This window comes from Oryctolagus cuniculus, chromosome 12, assembly GCF_051225735.1.
Source record: "Oryctolagus cuniculus isolate XC-2025 breed Fujian yellow rabbit chromosome 12, ASM5122573v1, whole genome shotgun sequence".
NCBI lineage: Eukaryota > Metazoa > Chordata > Mammalia > Lagomorpha > Leporidae > Oryctolagus > Oryctolagus cuniculus.
In genome coordinates, this window is record NC_142878.1 from 80,641,139 (window position 1) to 80,661,352 (window position 20,214).

At 42.7% G+C, this 20,214-nt stretch overlaps 1 protein-coding gene across 2 annotated transcripts in view; it reads left to right on the forward strand.

Annotated features, from left to right (window-relative positions):
• Window positions 1-18,671, forward strand: part of MYZAP (myocardial zonula adherens protein) — a 100,978-nt gene extending 82,307 nt beyond the window's left edge. For both annotated transcript variants that reach the window (XM_008268955.4, XM_002717707.6), the window contains 2 exons: window positions 9,130-9,230; window positions 17,705-18,671. In XM_008268955.4, coding sequence (XP_008267177.1) covers window positions 9,130-9,230; window positions 17,705-17,801 — 198 coding nt within the window. In that variant the 3' untranslated portion in view covers window positions 17,802-18,671. The remainder of the gene's footprint in view (window positions 1-9,129; window positions 9,231-17,704) is intronic.
• The last annotated feature ends 1,543 nt before the right edge of the window (window positions 18,672-20,214 follow it).

A 20,214-nucleotide genomic window follows, 5' to 3' on the forward strand; every position in this document is an offset into this window, starting at 1 on the left:
AATTTTGCTGTGTAGTATTGGGGCGGCAGCACCAGGCACTAGGGTTTCCTGTCCACATATTATTGGACACACGTTCTTGTGGAGTGCACATACTTCAGCTCCTGGCTGCTCACGGCCCTGGGCCTGAGGGAGTTGGAGGAGGAAGTGACGGCCATGCATGAATGATGTAATATCCAAAAAGAAGAAGAAAAAAAAATGCCCGAAGTTGTTGCACTGGGTTCTTCCTTCCTGGAAGGCACACAAGCCTCCCAAGCCACCCTGTGGTATTCATTACACGTACAAACACAAGGTGGTGGTGTTTGAAAGCAGGAAAAATCTGCAATTTGATTCTCAATCCCAGAAGCGATCTGCTATGGGCTGCAGTCCAGGCAAGCTGTTTTGTGTCAGCCTGTTTTAGTGATTCTGCAAGGCTCAGAAGTGAATCGTCTTTGTTTGACTCCAGCAAGTCTTGTTAGTTTTATTTTTAAAGTATATCTGAAATCTGTCTCTCCCTAGCTAGCTTTCTTCCTATTGCTCATGTTCAGGGTATCATTTTTTTAAAAATCAACTTTGATGCATATGAATTCACATAAATGTCTTGCATCTAGAGAGACCATGTCCGTCTGGGAAGTTTTGATCATTGTGTGTACTTGCGGAGCCACCGCCGCTGCGCAGAGGTGCACCACTTCAGTCACCGGCAGCTTCTCTGCTTCCCCGTTCACATCCAGGATACCCATGATACATTATTTTAGGGGAAGGAGGGTGTTGTTTTAAAAGATTAATTTATTTATTTGAAAGTTAGAGTTACACAGAGAGAGAAGGAGAGGCAGAGAGAGAGAGAGGTCTTTCATCTACTAGTTCACTTCCCAATTGACCGCAACAGTTGGAGCTGCACTGATCCAAAGCCAGGAGCCAGGAGCTTCTTCCAGGTCTCCCACATGGGTGCAGGGGCCCAAGGACTTGGGCCATCTTCTACTGCTTCCCCAGGCCATAGCAGAGAGCTGGATCGGAAGTGGAGCAGCCAGGTCTTGAACTGGTGCCCATATGGGATGCTGGCACTGCAGGGGGTGGTTTAACCGGCTACGCCACAGCACTGGCTGCAGGGGGGTATTTTTTAAACACTTTTTGTCACTACAAGTTTGTTAGCATTCCATATCAATGAATTCTACAGTAGGTGCTTTTTTCTCTCTAGCTTATTTCACTCAGCATAATGAATTATAATGCACATAGGTTGCCTAGATTATTTTTCATTGCATAGTAGTGTTCCATTGTAAGAACATATCATAGTTTATTTATCCATTCACCTATTGATATATATTTGAGTTTTTTCCTGTTTGGAGCTATTGTGAATAAAACTGATATAGGGGCCAGCACTGTGGCATAGTGGGTAAAGCCACCACCTGCAGTGCTGGCATCCCATATGGGCGCTGGTTCTAGTCCTGGCTGTTCCACTTCCTATCCAGCTCTCTGCTATGACATGGTAAAGCAGCAGAGATTGGCCCAATTCCTTGGGCTCCTGCACCCACATGGAAGACCCAAAAGAAACTCCTGGCTCCTGTCTTCAAATTGGCGCAGCTCTGGCCATTGCGGCCAGTTGGGGAGTGAACCAGCAGATGGAAGACCTCTCTCTCTCTCTCTCTGTGTATGTGTGTGTGTGTGTGACTCTGACTTTCAAATAAATAAATAAATCTTTAAAAAAAAAAACCTAGTATAAACATTACTATACAAATCATTGTGTGGACATATGTTTTTTATTCTTCTTGAATAAATTCCTAGTACTAGGATAGCTGGATTGTAGGGTTAGGTATGGGTTTACCTTTTTAAGAAACTGTCAAGGAGCCAGCAGTCTGGTGTAGCTAGCAAAGCTGCCACCTGCAGCACTGGCATCCCATATGGGCACTGATTTGAGTCCTGGCTGCTCCAGTTCTCATCCAGTTCCCTGCTAATGCCCCTGGGAAAGCAGTGGGAGATGGCCCGAGTACATGTGGCCCTGCACTCACATAGGAGACGTGGAGGAAGCTCCTGCCTTTGGTCTGGCCCAGCTGTGGCCATTGCATCCTTGTGAGGAGTGAACCAGCCGATGGACACTCTCTCTCTCTCTGCCTCTGTCTCTCCCTCTCCGTAGTGCTGCATTTCAAATAAATACATCTTTAAAAAAAGTATAAGAAACTGTCAAACTGTTTTTCAAAGGAGTTGGAATATTTTACACTCCTACCAGAAGTTTGAGTATACTATTATCTCACACTCCTACCTGGACTTTGTATTCTTAGTCTATTTAACCATTCTAGGGGTATATAGTGATATCTCATTTTGGTTTTAACTTGCATTTCCTTGGTGACTTGTAATTTTGAACATTGTTTTTTTGAACATTTGTGCTTATTGACCATTATGTTGTCCCATTTTTGAACTATGTTCAAACATTTTTCCCACTATCTTACTGATTTTTTTTTCTTGTTTTATTTATTTGAAAGTCAGAATTACAAAGAGAGATTTTTCCATCCGCTGTTTCACTCTCCAAATGGCTGCAATGGCCAGGGCTGGGCCAGGCCAAAGCCAGGAGCCAGGAACTTCAGTTGGGTCTCCCAGGGTACAGGGCCCAAGCACCTGGGCCATCCTCTGTAGCTTTTCCTAGGCCATTAACAGGGAGCTGGATTGGATCAGAGTTGGATTGGATTGGAATGGAACCATAGCAGCCAGGACTTGGATCAGCACCCATATGGGATTGCCAGCGCTGCAGGTGGCGGTGTAACCCTCTATGCCACAGCACCGCTCTATCTTATTCAATTTTTAGTTTTCTTATTACTGAGTTCTGCGAGTTTTTTTTATGTATTCTAGCCCTTTGTCAAATATATGTATTCTGAACATTTTCTATCATTCTGTCACATGCTTTTCCATTTTTTAAATGATACCTGTTGAAGAGAGTTTGAATTTTGGTTTTTATTTTTGATAAATTTGTTAACCTGGTTTTTTTGTAATGGTCTGTGTTTTTTGTGTCCTAAGAAATCTTTGTCTACTACAATATCATAGATATTTTCACCTGTGGTTTCCTTTAAAAATGTTCTATTTTTTGCTTTTTCACTAGAGGATGCATTTTGAGTTAATTTTTGTGTTGTATCTGGAGGGGTGACATTCTTTGTTCCCACGCAGATGGCCAGGCCTTTCACTGTAATGTCCCTTTTATTTCTGAGGGTGGTGATTTGTGCTCTCGCTCTCCCACCCTCTCCCTGTTCTCTGCCCCCTCTCTCCTGCTCCCTTTCTTCTTTTCTTTTACCAGTCTACCTGGGGGAAAGAGTATCCATTTTGTGGATTAAACATTTTTTAAATAGCTTTTGACTCTGTCGATTTTCTCTCTTTCTTTTCCTGTGTTACTGAGTTTTGCTCAGATAGTCACTAGTTCCTTCCTTCTAATTGTTTTGTCATAACTTTGGTTTTCTTTTCCTAGCTTCTTGCAGTAGAAACTGAGGTCATTGACTTTAGACCTTTCATCTTTTTTCATATAAGCCTTTCAAGCTGTAAATGTTCTCCTAAGCTCTGCTTCAGCTGCATCCCACAAGCTTTGATATGTTATGCTTTCATTATTATCCAGTTCAAAATATTTTCTAATTTCCCTTGGGATTTTTTTCATTGATTTATGTATTTTTAGAAGCATGTTTAACTTGTGAATACTTGAGATTTTCCTAGCTATCTTATTGTTTTTTATTTCTATTTTTTTATAGTCAGAGAACATACTTTGTATGTTTTAGTTCTTTTAGATTTATTGAGAGTTGTTTTATGGTCCAGCATATGGTTTCTCTTGATTAAGTTTTGTGTATGTATATATCCTATAAATAACCATTAAGTGCTCGATTAAGTATTATGTATGTGTGTGTATATATACATATATTCTCTAAATACCATTAAATTAAGTTTAAGTGCTTGGTAATATTGTTTACATAACATATATATTTTCCATGGTTTTATATGATTATCCTATCATTTTCTGGAAGAAAGATATTAAACTCCATTACTATGATGTTAGATGGTCTGTTTTTTTCTTTAATTCTGTCCAGTTTAACTATATGTATTAGGAAGCTATGTTATTAGGTGTGTACTCATTTTGATATGTTGATGATGAATTGACCTTTTCATAATGAAATGTTGTTCATATCTTTGTTAATAGTTTTTGTCTTAAATTCTCTTTTATCTGATATTAATAGAGCCTTTGCTACCTGCTTGTGTTTACTGTATATGTGGTTTATCTTCTTCCATCCACTTTATTTTCAGCTCACCTGTGTCTGTATTCAAAGTACATCTCTTGTAGACAACGTTTGGTTGGGACTACTTTTTATAAGTTCTGAGGGTCTCTAGATTTTAATTGGAATCTATAGTTCATGAGCATTTAATCATGTTAACATAGTTGGATTTAGTTCTACCATTTCATTCTTTTGTTTGCTTCTTGTAGGTATGTGTGGGTTTTTAAATTTTGTTTGTTTTATTTCCTCATTCTTGATTTCTTTTATATTATTTAAATACATAGAGACAGTATTGTACCTTTCCATGTAACATGCAGAAAGCTTGCACTGTTATAGGTTCATTTACTCCTCTCCAATGTTAACCTTATTACTTTTGCTTTGTAATCATGTTTATTGTAAAGATATTAAGAGATAAGAGATTTTTTAATATTTTCTCTCTAATGTCAGCTTTCTATAGCCTGCAGAAATTTTATTTAGCATTTTCTGTTATTCAGACCTGGTGGTAAAAAAAAATCTCTAACTTTCTATGTAGGAGTAAGGTCTTTATTCACTCTTATAATTGAAAGATACAGAGCTCTTGGTTGACATTTTCTCTGTAGTTCTCACCATTTCTAGATTCTGGGTATTTTTTTTATGAGAAGTATGTGGTCAATCAAATGATTATACAACTGTATGTAACAAGTTGCTCTTAAGATTTTTTTTTAATTGTGGTTTCCAGTGATTGGACTGTGATGTATTTTTCTTGGAATTTATCCTGTTTGGGGTTTACTGAGCTTCTTTAATTTGTGAATGTATGTCCTTCACATACCTTTCATTTAAAATTTTCAGCCATTGGTTCTTAGAGTATTTTTTCTGCTTTCATTATTTTTCCCTCTCTTTGATTCCAGGACCTACTTTTAAACAGTATTGCACAGTTCCATGAAGTTTCATTTGGTTCTTTTCAGTCTTTTATTTGTCTCCCAGTTTATTGACTCCTTTCTTTATCATCTCCATTCCTAAGTCCGTCTAGAGAATTTTTTACTTTTATTTTCAAGTGTATACTTTTCAGTTCTAAAACTTTCACTTGGTTCTTTTTTATATTTTCTGTTTTTTTACTACTTAATTCATTGTAAGCATACTTTCCTTACCTCATTGATCATAGTTATGATAGCTAACTTAAAGCCCTTGTCTGAGAATTCCAACATCTGAGTCATGTCAGGATTAGTGTTGGGGATTCTCTTTTCCCTTGGGATTGGATGAAATTTTTCTGATTATTCATGTGTTGAGTAATTTTGGATTGTAAGCTAAACATTCTGGTATTGCATTGTAGAAACTCTGGATTCTATGTCATTGCTCTGTGAATAAGGAGGTCATGCCTATACTAGGTGATGGCTCAGATCGCAGTCAATTTTTTAAGCCATACTTACAAATTTCTTTTAGTTTCTTCCACACATGCATGGTTCAGGAGTCTACCAGAGACTTGAGCTGAGTCTATACACAAAATTTGGGGTTTCCCTCTGCTCTGAATCCTTTGTTTTGTTAGTTTTAATCTTAATCTTGTAGCTCTGGGCTCCTTCTGTGGTTTCTTCTACCAGAAGATTGACTTTCTGTTAAACTTTTATTATACCTGTGCTGCTGTCAACATGACTGTGGTACTCTCAGGGCAAAACTGCAAACCAAAAAAAAGTAACAAAATGCAGAACCTCAGGAATACAGAGAAGCACTTGTCACTTGCTCAAAGTTCCACCTTCCCTCCAAACCTTGCCTGCGTTTGTTCAGTCGTCTAGTGACATTATTGGTTGTTTTATAATTTTTTATTCCAAATGTATAGCTTTTATACACATGGAATAAAAAGGCCCCGCTTGTCGAGTGCATCCTCCTCCGTACTAGAACTACAGCTCTCACTGTTTTAACTGGGTGGTTGCAGAGGCCTTCCAGCCTGATCTTCCTACATTCAGTCTTATTTTCTTCTGATCCACTTTTCACTCAGGAACCAAATGATTATAATAAATTCTGGTGCTAGCCTTGTTCTTAATAGGATTTGATTTTATTTCCTTGTAATGGCATCCATATCCCTTCCTAACTAATTCCTGCCTACTTGTATAATGTGATAAAGTGCTTTTGTGCAATCCATTATGTTTCCACAATTCTGTAATACTTTTCATATTCTCTTTCCCTTCCCTAACTCCAGGAACTGCCTTTTCTGTACCCATGTTGAGTTAGATGTCCCCTCTGAGTTTTCTCCTAATATTCTCTGAGTTTCCTCTGTAATTGCACTTAACACATTGTTCTGTTCTGTTATGTTCCGTTGTCTACCCATGAGAGCTGCAAATCATGCCATATGTCCACCTCCCCTCACCTATTTTCACATATTGCCTGACATATAGATTTGCAATAATTTTTTGCTGACTGTATTACAGTTTCATGAGTGTAAAGTTTTGATTTCATGCTTCTATAAATATCTGATGTATGCATATAAAATTTGCATGAAACAGAACAGAGGATGTTAGTCTACTTTTCTACTATTTATTGCATACTAACTAGGGTATCTTTGCTAACCGTGTCTATCTATGTACATATCTCTCTCTCATCTATCTATCTATCTATCTATCTATTTGAGAGAGAGACAGAGACAGAGAGACAGAAAGATCTTCCATCTAATCATTCACTCAAATACCCACAGTAGCCAGGGCTGGGCCAACTGGAGCCTAGAGCTCAGTCCACACCTCCCATATGGTTAGTAGGGATCCAGCTTCTTGAGCCATCACATGCTGCCTCCCAAGGTGTGCAGGAAACTGGATCAGAAGCCGAGCCAGGAGTCCAGGCACTTCAATATGGGATTTGGGTATCTGAAGCAGCAAATTAACCACTGTGCTAAACTTCTGCTCCTTAACCTTGTCTTTATGCCCCTTAACTACAGGTACTTGACTCAGCATTCTATGAAATCCTTGTGATTAAAGTCTTTACACTGAGAAGGGATATGATGTTAGAATTATTGGGACTTCCAGAAAGAGTAACACCTTCTGTCTTGCTTGTTCCTAGTGATTGGGACAGTACAGATATTGCTAGGGAAGGGTGTGTGTGTGTGTGTGTGTGTGTGAATGTTGATATCTTCCTGGCAGTAAGCCAGCACCCTTCTTCCGTAGTGAGGATCAGGTGATAGATTTGGAGCCCATAGATCTGTCATAACTTGTCAGGTACTAGGGAATCTGGGATGCACTCCCTTCCTCTACACCATTTCCTATTTATCACAAGGGATCCATAGACCTTTACCTCATGCAGAATGCGGGTTTGCACCAGAGCTGCTGCTTTGCCCTTGATATTATCCATTCAGAGCAGGAGCTACTGAGCTGCAAGCGCCCTTCATTTTTTAAAAACAAATGAATTCCTGCTTCCTGGATTGTCTACTCTCTTAGCATAGTGCCTCCGCTTCAGCTCCAACTTGAAAAGAAAATGACTTTCATGTTTTTGTAATTATGCAAGTAACAAAGTAGAAGCATTTATGCATATTTTAATTCAGTAAATATTATGTGTCTCCTACATGCCATGCTTCAGAGAATACAGCCAGGAAAATAGGTATGGGTCACTGTCTCATGGAAATTTGTCTAGCATTATAATACAGAGAACTTCTTTAAAACCATCCAAAAGTATCAATACACAGAGATAACCACTGTGAATTCTTTCTGAAAAAAAATTTTGTGAAATTTTAATTTTTTTGTAAGTGTGTGTAATTTTTTGTGTGTTTTAAATTTCAGGCACCATCATTTCATCTGTTTGCATTTTAATATCCTCAACTCTCCTACTCCTTTATCTTTCATTTCCCCCATGGGGCAAATTCCTAATTCCTGAGCATCTAATTATCAACCTATGTAATGTTTGGCCCTGGCCTGAAATAGAGCTATTTAGAATGCTAATTTTAATCCCAAAGAGCTAATTCTACTTTATATGTTTGAGATTCTGAATTTTCCACACCTATGAAATACTAATTATTAAGTTATAGAGGTATTTCCCACTAAATTAAATTAATAGACTTGCTCATTTTATAGTTTAATGAGGGGGTGTTAAAAGTTGAGCTGCACCTTAGTTTACAATGGCAAAAAGTGGTAAATATCTAAACACCCATCAATAAGAGACTAGTTAAATAAATATATCCATACAGTGGAATAGTGTGAACCAATTAAAATAGTTTGTTGACATAGAAAAAGAAAACCTAATAAACATGGAAAGATACCTTCAGTAGATTGTTGACTTGGAAAAAAGTAGATTAGAGTATAGATGAGGATATTTTGTTTATCGCTTATGTGAAGTTGCTGTATGTGCATGTACATACATAGAAAGCTAGCTATAAGCTGGCGCCGCGGCTCACTAGGCTAATCCTCCGCCTTGCGGCACCAGCACACCGGGTTCTAGTCCCGGCCGGGGCTCCGGATTCTGTCCCGGTTGCCCCTCTTCCAGGCCAGCTCTCTGCTGTGGCCTGGGAAGGCAGTGGAGGATGGCCCAAGTGCTTGGGCCCTGCACCCCATGGGAGACCAGGATAAGTACCTGGCTCCTGCCATCAGATCAGCGCGGTGTGCCGGCAGCAGCGCACCGGCCGCAGCGGCCATTGGAGGGTGAGCCAATGGCAAAGGAAGACCTTTCTCTCCGTCTCTCTCTCTCTCACTATCTACTCTGCCTCTCCAAAACAAAAAAAAAAAAAAAAAAAAAAAGAAAGAAAGCTAGCTATAAAGATTCAGTCAACACCTTTCTTTAAAACACCCATGTCAGAGATAAATTAATACATTGTGAGATACAGTAATACATTGATACAGAGATACAGTAATACATTGTGATAAATGGCCATGTCACCAGAGGAAATTAGCTAATATGAACAAATTCTATTGTGTGTATTTGTAGAGGAACATATTTGGTTTACTAAATATACTTTTTTCTTCTTCTCTAGAATAATGAACTACAAAGCAGGTTGGACTATTTAACAGAAATCCAGTCCAAGACTGAAGTGGAAACCAGAGAGGTTGGAGTGAGCTGTGATCTCCTACCCAGGTATTTAGGAATTTCCTGTTTTTATGCCTAAAATTCTTCTTTGACTTAGGGAAATACTTTAGTGGGCTGTTATTAACAGAATTACATTCTTTCAACCAAAACTATTTCTGTGAAGCTAAGTGGTGACTGCTGAGGGGGTCTGACTGGTTCCCGTGGGAGCAGGGCATTGTGTAGGGAGGGCAGTGGGGACAGCAAAGCAGAGACCTGGAGAAGCCACTGCCCTATCAGTGAGTGTGTGCATTTGTGCCTGCATTGACTCACTCATTCTGCAAACAGCTGTTGAGTCTCTTCCCTGTGCCAAATAGTTATGACACAAGAGGAACCAGATTTTGTTCCTGCACCGATGCTGATCACGGTATGAGAGGGGCATCCAAAGGTACCTTGGTAACAGAAGGGGGAGGCTCTAAGTCTTAACCAAAATTCATCTCCCCAATACTTTAACAGAGTATTGTCAAGCAGTGGATTCAGCTCATAAATAAGTGTCTGACTCAGTCATTAGCAGGTGTGTGTGGTAACTATAGCCTAGTTTATTCAGTTGCATTCCTGAGCTAGAGGCCTGGCACATTCATCACTAAGTTATTGCTTCACCCTCTTCATGCCCATGTCTCTCCTCTCCCATGCCTGTGTCTCTCTCAGGCAAGACTCGAGCCTGTGACACAGTCACGTCCCTTGGGTAACTCAGTTACCATTTCTAGATGTTTACAACTGTGTGGCTTAAAGAAGACAGAAAACCAGCTTGCCTCTAGGATGCTGATGACTTGTGACTTAGGCTTTAGATAATCATAGTTGCAAAGATACCCGGTGTGCTGTCTATCGAGGGAGGTTCTTGTGTACGTTGGAATCTTTGTGTGTGCAGTGATAGACGTGAGTAGTCCAGAAAAATGGTGAATCCTGGAACCTCGAGCGGATACAGCTGGTGGGACACAGAGATGAGCCAGTCCCTGAGCTGGGAGCTGGCGCGAGTGCCTTCAGGTGGGCTGGTGGGTTTCCCCTTGCTGAGGTCTCAGTTTCCCAACCGTGCAGTGAGCATTTTGGCCAGGTGACTTCTTAGGACTCTGCCAGCTCCAACGTCACAGAAGACCTCATTTCTTTACTTATTTTTATGGTTTGTTACCGATGTTTTCCTTTTGGTTCATTCAAGTCAGCCATTGGCCATTCTCAAGGAATTTGCCGAAAGCAACATTAAACTTTTTCTTTGACAGTGTTCTCACTTACATGGCTTGTTTTCTGATAAAAGCAAAGCAGTTTTATCATTTTTATATACTTAGTGGAAAATGTTAAAAAAAAAATAAAATAAAAAGGGCAAGGAAATATAAACAGACTCCAGGTCTCATCAACCTGTGGTGCAGAGGATATGCCGAAAGTATAACAGAAAAGAATGATTGATCATGCTTGGGACCTCTTTTGAAATGTAAATAACATGGCCATTTCCCTCCATTTTTATTTTTCAAGAACCAAGTGACTTAGTCCACTCTAATTGCCCACATAATAAATCTTGTTTGACTAAGTTGGGTACGAAACTATGTCTGAAACCAATAAATTGTTTGTTTTCTAATTCCCACATTTTGGCTTAAAACAGGCTTTTCAATTTGTATGCCCAAGTATAGCCTGAAGCAAACTTTTATGGCTGAGTTATGAAACCACAAAGCGGTTTTCATAATGGAAGTGCTGACAGACCCTTAACTTATGGCCACGGTGAACTTGGAAGCCACTTGAGTGTCTAAAAGGCAGCTTTTCCGTAAATGGAGCACTGGGTGTCCCCTAGGATCCATCTTCACCCTCTAACTGCCTGGTCGATCAGCAGAGGAAATGAAAGCTCCGTATCCACACTTCTGAGGAGGTAGAAGAATGTTTCATGCATTTCCTCAGCTGTTTATTAAGCGCCTACTGTGTGAAAGGTGCCACACAGTTCTGGTGGTGAGGTGCGCAGGATCCTTAGAGAGAACTCCAGGCAATAGTTCGGCTTCTTGGGTGCTCCTTGCTGTGGGCTGGGGATCCTGGAGAGGTTGGGGACACCTACGGTTGGGGTGAAGAGGATTAGTGAGAACCCACAGCAGGAACAAACCGAGAAAATCTGCGTTGAGTCTGTTTTGTATGTTGGGTTCCAGGTAAGGTTTTGTTTGAATAAAGAGGCCTATGGTCAGAAACACATTGGGCCCCCTGGTCTGCTCACATTTTAGAAACACCAAAATGGACGTGTAGAGAGATAAAGTGATGCTAGTGAACCTGGATCAGAACCAGGCCTTCTAAGTCTTGGTGCAGCACATTTGTAGTTTGACAATGCTCATTAGAAAGTTGCAAAAATGTGTTGCGTACAGCCCAACAAAATTCTTGGTTCTTACTTCAACTTCTGACTTGCATCTCAGTAAAGACGATTCCGTGGTGTTTTCCAGAATATTTTCAACCAGCCTCCTCCAGAATATTTTTGATCACTAAAAGTATTGAGTTAAGCCTCAATTATGTAAGAATGTTTTGTGCTTCCTTTCTGTTCTTCTCCCACAAACAAACAAACAAACAAGCAAACATCCTCAGCAGTGTGGTCCACCCGGGGATTCTCAGCTGCCTGGCTTTCCAGCCCCGCAGCTGCTGAGCACAGCCCTGGCAAGTTATAATCGCCTTGAAACCTCTACTCTTTCATCCTTGAAACAGGAATGAAGATGAGGATGTTACATCTCATTGAGTTGCTGTGAAGATTAAATGAAAACATGTGTAAAAAACATTTAGCGTGGTAACTAGACTGAAGTTAAACACTTAATAAAAGGGCTTTTTAAAATTACTAACTAGACTAAACCTGATTTTAGATGTAAAACACTTTATGAAATATAAATGGATTTGGGTGTGCCTAAGACAGCTTCACTGATTTAATTTTTACTGGTGATAATTAGTGATTTAATGAAATAGAGTCTCATCAAATATATAGTGTTTCAGTATGCACTGGGCTCTCCACTTAAGGGTTGGAAATTAAGGGCTTGAACTCTTTTCAACACTGCATAAAACTCTGCAAGTCCCAATGGTTGATAAGGTCCCCCTCTGCTGAGACGCAAGAGTGGTCCTGGTGTGTTCCAGGCACCAGGCACACAACTCCTGGCAGAGCAGCATGGCCCCGCCTACCCGTTTCTCCTTACACCTGAAGTGCTGTGTGCTGTGCTACTGCGAACAGCATTTGACTACACCATTCCGTTCTCTTGTGTGCTTGAAGGAAAATGACACAGCCTTTTCTTTACCTATAGCACCACCAACCCCCTGTTCTAAACCACCCTCACCCATTTTCCCCCTGACCCTTCCAGCACCGTGAACGCCGGGGGATTTCCTAGTCTAGTATTTAGTTGATGCTCAATAAACATCTGTTGGATGAATGAAGGAACAGTGCACAGCGAGACGGGACTTCAGCAGCTGATCTGTATTGCCATACGGTTTATTTATTTGATGAAAGCTTTAGAAGCAGTACTGCTTGCTCATGGTTTACATGTTTGTGTCCCTCCCTCTCTCCCTGTCCCTCGGCCTGGCCCTTGATGGAATGTAAGCTTTGTAAGGGTAGGGTTTTTCATCTAGTAGACAAATTGCAGTCATGCTAGGACCTACTTAGAACAGTGCCTGGTGTAAAGTTGGCAATCAGTATTTGTTGAATGGAAGCTGTCTCCCTACAGCATTCGACAATCCTCCCTAATTAGATCCTGGTTCTCTCCCGACCTCTGTGGCCTGTCCGCTCTCTCTCCTTTGATGGGGCCTCTTCCTCCTAGAAGATTTTCACCATGAGAGCTCCTTGTGGTTCTGTCTTGGTTACAGCAGTTCCTGCAAACTTGCAGCCAGTCTCTTGGCTTTGCCTCCCCTCCCTGTGGCTGAATCCCAGGGTGATGTCTTCACTCCCGGCTGCCTTCTGGGCAATGGTATTTGGTGTCTTCCTGATCTTCACACTCACCATATCCACAGCTGAGTGCGTTTTCTTTTTCTATAAATCACTTCCTCTCAGGAGAAGTTAAGAATAATGGCTTGGAAGTCAGAAGACCTGAGTGTGAGTCCTAGACCTGCCTCCTGCTAGCTTTTTGGGACAACTCCTACTTCCTGGAGTCTCAGTTTTTCACCTTGAAAAGGAAGATTTTGGTGGTAATTCCCCAAGAAGCTTGCTGAGAAGGCTAAGTGCCCTACCAGGCCCAGCCTGAGTGCCTGCATTTTTATATTTCTGGTTTATTTTTTTTCTGTTTTCATGTATTTGAGTTTTCTCTTTTGTTTCTTAGTCTAGATAGGGGTTTGTTAATTTTGTTTATTTTTGCAAAGAACCAGCCCATCATTTCATTTTTTCTTTTTCACTTTTTAGTCTCCATTTCTTTCTACCCTGATTTTTATCATTTCTTTCCCTTTGCTGATTTGGGGTTTGGTTTGTTCTTGTGTTTTCAGTTCCTTGAGGTGCAGCACTCTGTGGTTTATTGGAGCTCTTTCTGCTTTGTTGATTGCTGCAAGTGTGCCTCTTAGCACTGTCTCTGCTGCATCTCATAGGTTTTGGTAGGTGTGTTTCCATCTTCCTTTGTTTTGAGATACTTTGAAACTTCTTTCTAATTTCTTCCTTGATCCATTGGATACCTGTGAGTAAGTTGTTTGATATCTATGCATTTGTGTTGTCTCCAGCGTTTTCCTGGCTGCTGATCCCTAGTTCTTTTGCGCTGTGGTGGGAAGAGATGCATTGTCAGGTTTCTGCTGATGCTGCTCCTGCATTTCCTGGTTACCCTGCTCGGTGTATGGCGATCACTTCTGCTCCTAGATTTGTTCATTCGTCCTGTCCTGTCCCTTTCCTTCATGGTTTGCGTTGCAGCTTCACATCCTACAGGCAGCAGCTACCTGAGGCTGGTCATACCTTACGTCAAACTTGCTCGGTACTGTCTCCTGCCTCCAGTTTCTCCTCCTCAGCTCCTTCCACTCTCACCCAAGCTTTGTGATATAAGTTTCCATTGAGCAAGGAACTCATCATGGAGAAAGGGGAGGGGGGAAAAAGGTGAGGAGGGAATCACTGTGAGTTCAGGGACTTTTAAGCACATATTTTTTAAAGATTCAGGAGTTCAGAGTTCAGTGTGCAAACTGCAATAGAAGTGTATGAAAGCCACTGAGAACAGTTTCAGGTCATCTAGCCTTTATTTACAGAGAAAAATGGAAAACCAAAAAGAAAAAAAAAAGCAACTTTTCATTCTCCTGCCCCGTAGTGAAACTCCCCTTCCAGCAAACTCATAAATTATGTCTTAATAGGTGTGATTTGATGAAAAATATTCCCCATGGTCATAAGTACCTGGCACATAGTAAGTGCTTTAAAATGCTTGCATTTTCATATTTCTGTTGTAGAGACCAGAGCACAAAGTAGCTTTTTGTCTAAGCTTTATTTACTGATTCTTCTATTGTTTCCCCCAGGGGAACTGCCCCTTTATGGATTAATAAAAGGTTAACAATCGCCTGAAAGTGTTAAGGAAAATGGTTGCATTTCAGTTCTGTGGTTGAAATGATTTTGTGTTCTTGAAATCCTGTTGTTTCCAAGTAGCCATCAACTTAATAAAATGCCCTGCTTCTTTTTTGAAAGGTTGAGACACGAGAGCCTGTTTTGGAAACCCAGGAGGCTTACCTTTATAAATGCTTCTGCATTTTATGGGCTTTCAGGATATTCTCACCAGAGACCACTTCTGTTCTGTGGAATTTTCACAGGCATTGGCACAAATTGCCATCTGGCTTCTGCCCCTGCCACTCTGCTAACCTGCCTGGTCAGCTCCCTGGGGACTCCCAGATGGTCAGGTCCCATGGATTCTTCTCTGTGGCAGGTGACACTGGAGCCACTAACTACTCAAAAATCCCTCAGCCTCTGGTGTCCATTGTCACCATATGTGGAGTGACAGTGACCTCCTGGGACCAGGCCATGAAGGTGATGGAGATGTGATTTTAACCCTCAGAGAAATGATGCCCAACAGTAAAGACAGTGTGTAGGATGGTAGGTGCAATGAGATGGGGCCAGCGTTGTGGTGGAAGCATGTGTAAGAGTCGTTTCCAAGGTTTATGTGGGATGGGGGATAAAAAGTATGGGGAAGATGTATTTAATAGACTGGAGGAGACATAAAGCTTAAAATCCATAAAGCTTAAAATCTTCCACCCCCAAACCCCCACTCCCACCCCCAAATTCACTTCTAGTACATCCTGAACCATTTTGTGATTGACTGAACATGAGAAGTTAAGGGGAAAGGGGGTGATTCTTTTATCTGATATATGCATTTATTGTCACTACATTTGTTGGGGTAAGGATTCTAACTGCTGTGTACGTGAAGCAACCCGCAAGTATCAGATGGTGAGTGCTAGGCATCTCTCCGGCTTCACTCTCTAGGTGTGAAATTTCTTTCTTTCTTTCTTTCTTTCTTTCTTTTTTTTTTTTTGACAGGCAGAGTTAGACAGTGAGAGAGACAGAGAGAAAGGTCTTCCTTCTGTTGGTTCACCCCCCAAATGGCTGCTACAGCCAGCGCTGCACCGATCCGAAGCCAGGAGCAAGGTGCTTCCTCCTGGTCTCCCAAGCACTTGGGCCATCCTCCACTGCCCTCCCAGGCCACAGCAGAGAGCTGGACTGGAAGAGGAGCAACCGGGACTAGAACCCTGTGCCCATATGGGATGCTGGTGCCGCAGGTGGAGGATTAGCCAAGTGAGCCATGGCAGCGGCCCCTAGGTGTGAATTTCTGCGTACCAGTGTCCTGGCCGTGCTAAATTGCTCTGCTCTCAGTTGGCCCCAAATAGGTTCATCTTTGTGTTGCTCTGGGTTCTGGCCCAAAAGGGAGATGGAAGAGAGTTAAATGGCTATTTTACAAATGTTTGGGCAGCTGTAAGGGAAGTAAAACAAAGGACAATGGCAGGGTCTAAGGCTCACAGCAGCTGTTTTGTGTTGTGAAGATTAGGCATTTTACAAAGAAAAGAGGTATAGTGTGCTCCTCATAGTGTGCTCCTCCTTGTGAGGAGCAAGGGGCTGGCATCTGCTCTGCTCTGGTAAATGACCGCACAGTGGTGGGAGCACCTGTGGAAGAGAGGGGAGTCCCACGGGGAGATAGGAAGCAAGATACTGGGCAGGGGTGGGGGTGCTGCCTTGCTCTTTTTGTAACAGCCTGGTTTCTGAGAAACTGATCCAATGCTACCAGACCTGACCCATCCCTAGAGACAGCGCCAGTCCATTGATCAGGGTAGAACCCCCGTGACTTCATCTTCTTCAGTGGGCTCCGTCTCTTAGAGGTTTCATGACTGCATCCCTGCCACATTGGGAGCTAAGCTTCCAGCACCTATGGGGAACAAACCATATCCAAACCACAGCGCCCCTGTAGCCCTGAGAAGGAGGGGGAGCTGGTAGGAGATGGCAAGCGGGGAGCCACCGCTGTGGCCTCGGGGAGAGGAGTGGAGTCAGTGACCAAGCTGCCGCCTGCCTGGGAGCAAACAAATGTCCTGACCTCTCCATTCTCTGGTCACCTACTGCATTTTCCCAGTTGGTCAGAAATGGAACTGGAAGCTAAAAGACAAGGGAGCTTTTTGATGCTGATCTTTACGGCAGCTCCCCAGAACAGAGAGAGGGTGGAGAAGGGGGAGAGGAGGGCTGAATGGGCACATGGGGGATGTTCAGCATAGCTCTTTATGTCTCTAGTATAGTACCTAACACATGCTATTAAAATGAGCCATGTGGGGCCAGCGGGTAAAGCCGCCACCTGCAGCCCTGGTATCCCATATGGGCGCCGGTTCGAGACCTGGCTGCTCCACTTCCAACCCACATCCCTGCTCATGTGCCTGGGAAAGCAGTACAAGATGGCCCAAATCTTGGGCCCCTGTACCCACGTGGGAGACCTAGAAGAAGCTCTGGGCTCCTGGCTTCGGATCTGCCTAGCTCCATCCATTTGGGGAGTGAACCAGCGGAAGGAAGACCTCCCTCTGTCTCTGCATCTGCCTCTGCCTCTCTGTAACTCTGCCTTTCAAATAAATAAATAAATCTTATAAAAAAATGATCCATGTATACATCTTTGCTACCACATTATGAATCATGGGTGCCTATTATAGCCTTTAAAAGTTGCTGAAAATTATGCTCCTGTTGCAGAACACTAGAAATTCGTTTTCCACAGCTCTTGAGATGTGTAAGATCAAGTGTTAGTTCTGGTTCAGAGACAGTGCCTTTAAGTGTGACCTCTCGTGGCAGAATGGACCGTGGACCTCTCTGGGGTCTCTTTCATGAGGACACTGATCTCATTCCCAAGGACTTCACTCTCACGACCCCTCCCAGAGGCCCCACCTCTTAATGCCATCACCTTGGAGAGTAGGATATCAACAGATGAAGCAGGTTGCTTTTGAAATGTCTAATTGAAATATGAAGCTGTACTATTGTGGTCTTTTTCAGTGCTGAGAGTATGATTTCCTAGAGTTGTCTTTCCCAGTGAGAAGTTTGGAAAGTCTTGTTTCATCTTCCTAATCTGCGTTTTCTCTTTCCTCAGCCAAACAGGCAGGACTCGCGAAATCGTGATGCCTTCCAGGAACTACACCCCATACACCAGAGTCCTGGAGTTAACCGTGAAGAAAACTCTGACTTAGGCACTTAGATACATGCACTGTGAACTGCTGGACAGAGGCCCTGGCACCCTGGGACTTGAAACCAGGAAAGGGTGCCTGTTGTTTCTTTATTAACCCAGTGTCAGCCAAATTGGAAATGGCTGAAGCTCTGGTCCACTTCTAAGACAGGAGGGGAAGTGGAGGTAGAGAGGGTGGGTGAAAGGTGGGTGAGTATACGAGGTCATCTGTCAAACACCCAACCAAGTACCTGCTGCCCCTGCTGGCCTGCATCACGGGTTGTTTCTGTGGACACTGAAATCTTAGCAAAATTCCCTTGTAATTTCTCTTCTGTGACTTTGGTTGGGGGAGGGGGGGAAGGGCATTATTTTGAAAGTTTGTGTTATTCACACCAGGATCACTTGTTACAGCAAGAAGGCTTTGTTTACCCATAAAAGTATTAGGGACAGTGTTTCTCTGGCACAGGGAAACCTGACCATGAGGAACAGGGGCAGCCAGAAAAACTTGAACCTGGGGGGGATGCATACCCTGCTGCATGGGGCTCTCTGCTCTTGGTCCTGAGGATCTGTGCAGCGCTGTTGTGGGAGCTTTAGTTAGAAACCTGTGTGGGCCAGACAAGCTTCCCTCTCATGCGCTAATCCTTTGGTTTAATTTGTGCCTTATGCCTTTATTGGGCGAGCTGACATCACTCTATTTATTCAAACTGTGATTTGGTTTTTCTTTCTCACTTTAACTTAAAGAGAATTTTGTACATTGTGCATATTTCATCTTTTAACGTTTTCAGTCTCATTTTGTGTTTTTGTCAAATGAATGAATAATCTGTTCACGCATGCTCTTCTTTGATATTGTAACCTATGTCACCTATGTTTAATAAAAGCCATATATTTTGTTCTAGTATTGTTTCTCTGTATAATCCATTACCATCTAGAAGGGGTAGAGAAGTGGATCAGTTTCTGGAATGAGTGTCGAAGTCAGATCACAGGGATCTTTTTCAATCACTGCATTTCATAGAAGCATATATAAGCTACACAATTGATCTATGTGTTTCTTTTTTTCAAGATTTATTTATTCATTTGAAAGTCAGAGCTTGGGCTGGCACTGTAGCGCAGCAAGTTAACGCCCTGGCCTGAAGTGCAGGCATCCCATATGGGTGCCTGTTCTAGTCCGGCTGCTCCTCTTCTGATCCAGCTCTCTGCTGTGGCCTGGGACTAGCAGTTGGAGGATGGCTCAAGTCCTTGGGCCCCTGCACCCACGTGGGAGACCCAGAAGAAGCTCCTGGCTCTGATCGGCGCAGTTCTAGCTGTTGCGGCCATCTAGGGAGTGAACCAGCAGATGGAAGACCTCTCTCTCTGTCTCTACCTCTCTCTGTAACTCTTGTCTTTCAAATAAATAAAATAAATCTTAAAAAAAAAAAAAAAAAAAAGAAAGTCAGAGCTACACAGAGAGAAGAGATGCAAGAGAAAGAGAGAGGTCTTCCACCCGCTGGCTCACTCCCCAATTGACAGCAATGGCTGGAGCTTTGCCAATTTGAAGTCAGGAGCTTTCTCCAGGTCTCCCATGGAGGTGCAGGGGTCCAAGGACATGAGCCATTTTCTACTGCCTTCCCAGGCCATAGCAGAGAGCTGGATCAGAAGTGGAGCAGCTGGGGGCCGGCGCCGCGGCTCACTAGGCTAATCCTCCGCCTAGCGGCGCCGGCACACCGGGTTCTAGTCCCGGTTGGGGCACCGGATTCTTTCCCGGTTGTCCCTCTTCCAGGCCAGCTCTCTGCTGTGGCCAGGGAGTGCAGTGGAGGATGGCCCAGGTGCTTGGGCCCTGCACCCCATGGGAGACCAGGAAAAGCACCTGGCTCCTGGCTCCTGCCATCAGATCAGCGCGGTGCGCCGGCCGCAGCGCGCTGGCCGCGGCGGCCATTGGAAGAGGGTGAACCAACGGCAAAGGAAGACCTTTCTCTCTCTCTCTCTCTCACTGTCCACTCTGCCTGTCAAAAAAAATAAAAATAAAAAATAAATTAATTAAAAAAAATAAAAAAAAGAAGTGGAGCAGCGGGGACTCGAACCAGGGCCCATATGGGATGCTGGCACCGGAGGCAGCAGCTTTACCTGCTAAGCTACATCACCGGCCCCCTGTGTGTTTCTTTTTAATTCCTGGAATTTATTTAGTTAACTACCTTCTGGAAAGAGTAAGATACGTTCTTTATCATATAATACAAAAATAGTTTTCACTTTGAGAAATCTCCTTTCCTTTGCCCAAAATTCCCACCCCTTACTCCACCCCCCTACCGAAAGAGAGAGAGAGAAAGGGAGAGAGAAACGAAATTGAGTAAGTCACTATGAGTTAGATTGTGTAAAGAGGAAAATGCACATTTTGGAGTCAAATTTGTATTTAAATTCTGGCTGTGGGAGCTTTGGCAAGTCATGAGAACTCTGACTATTAGTTT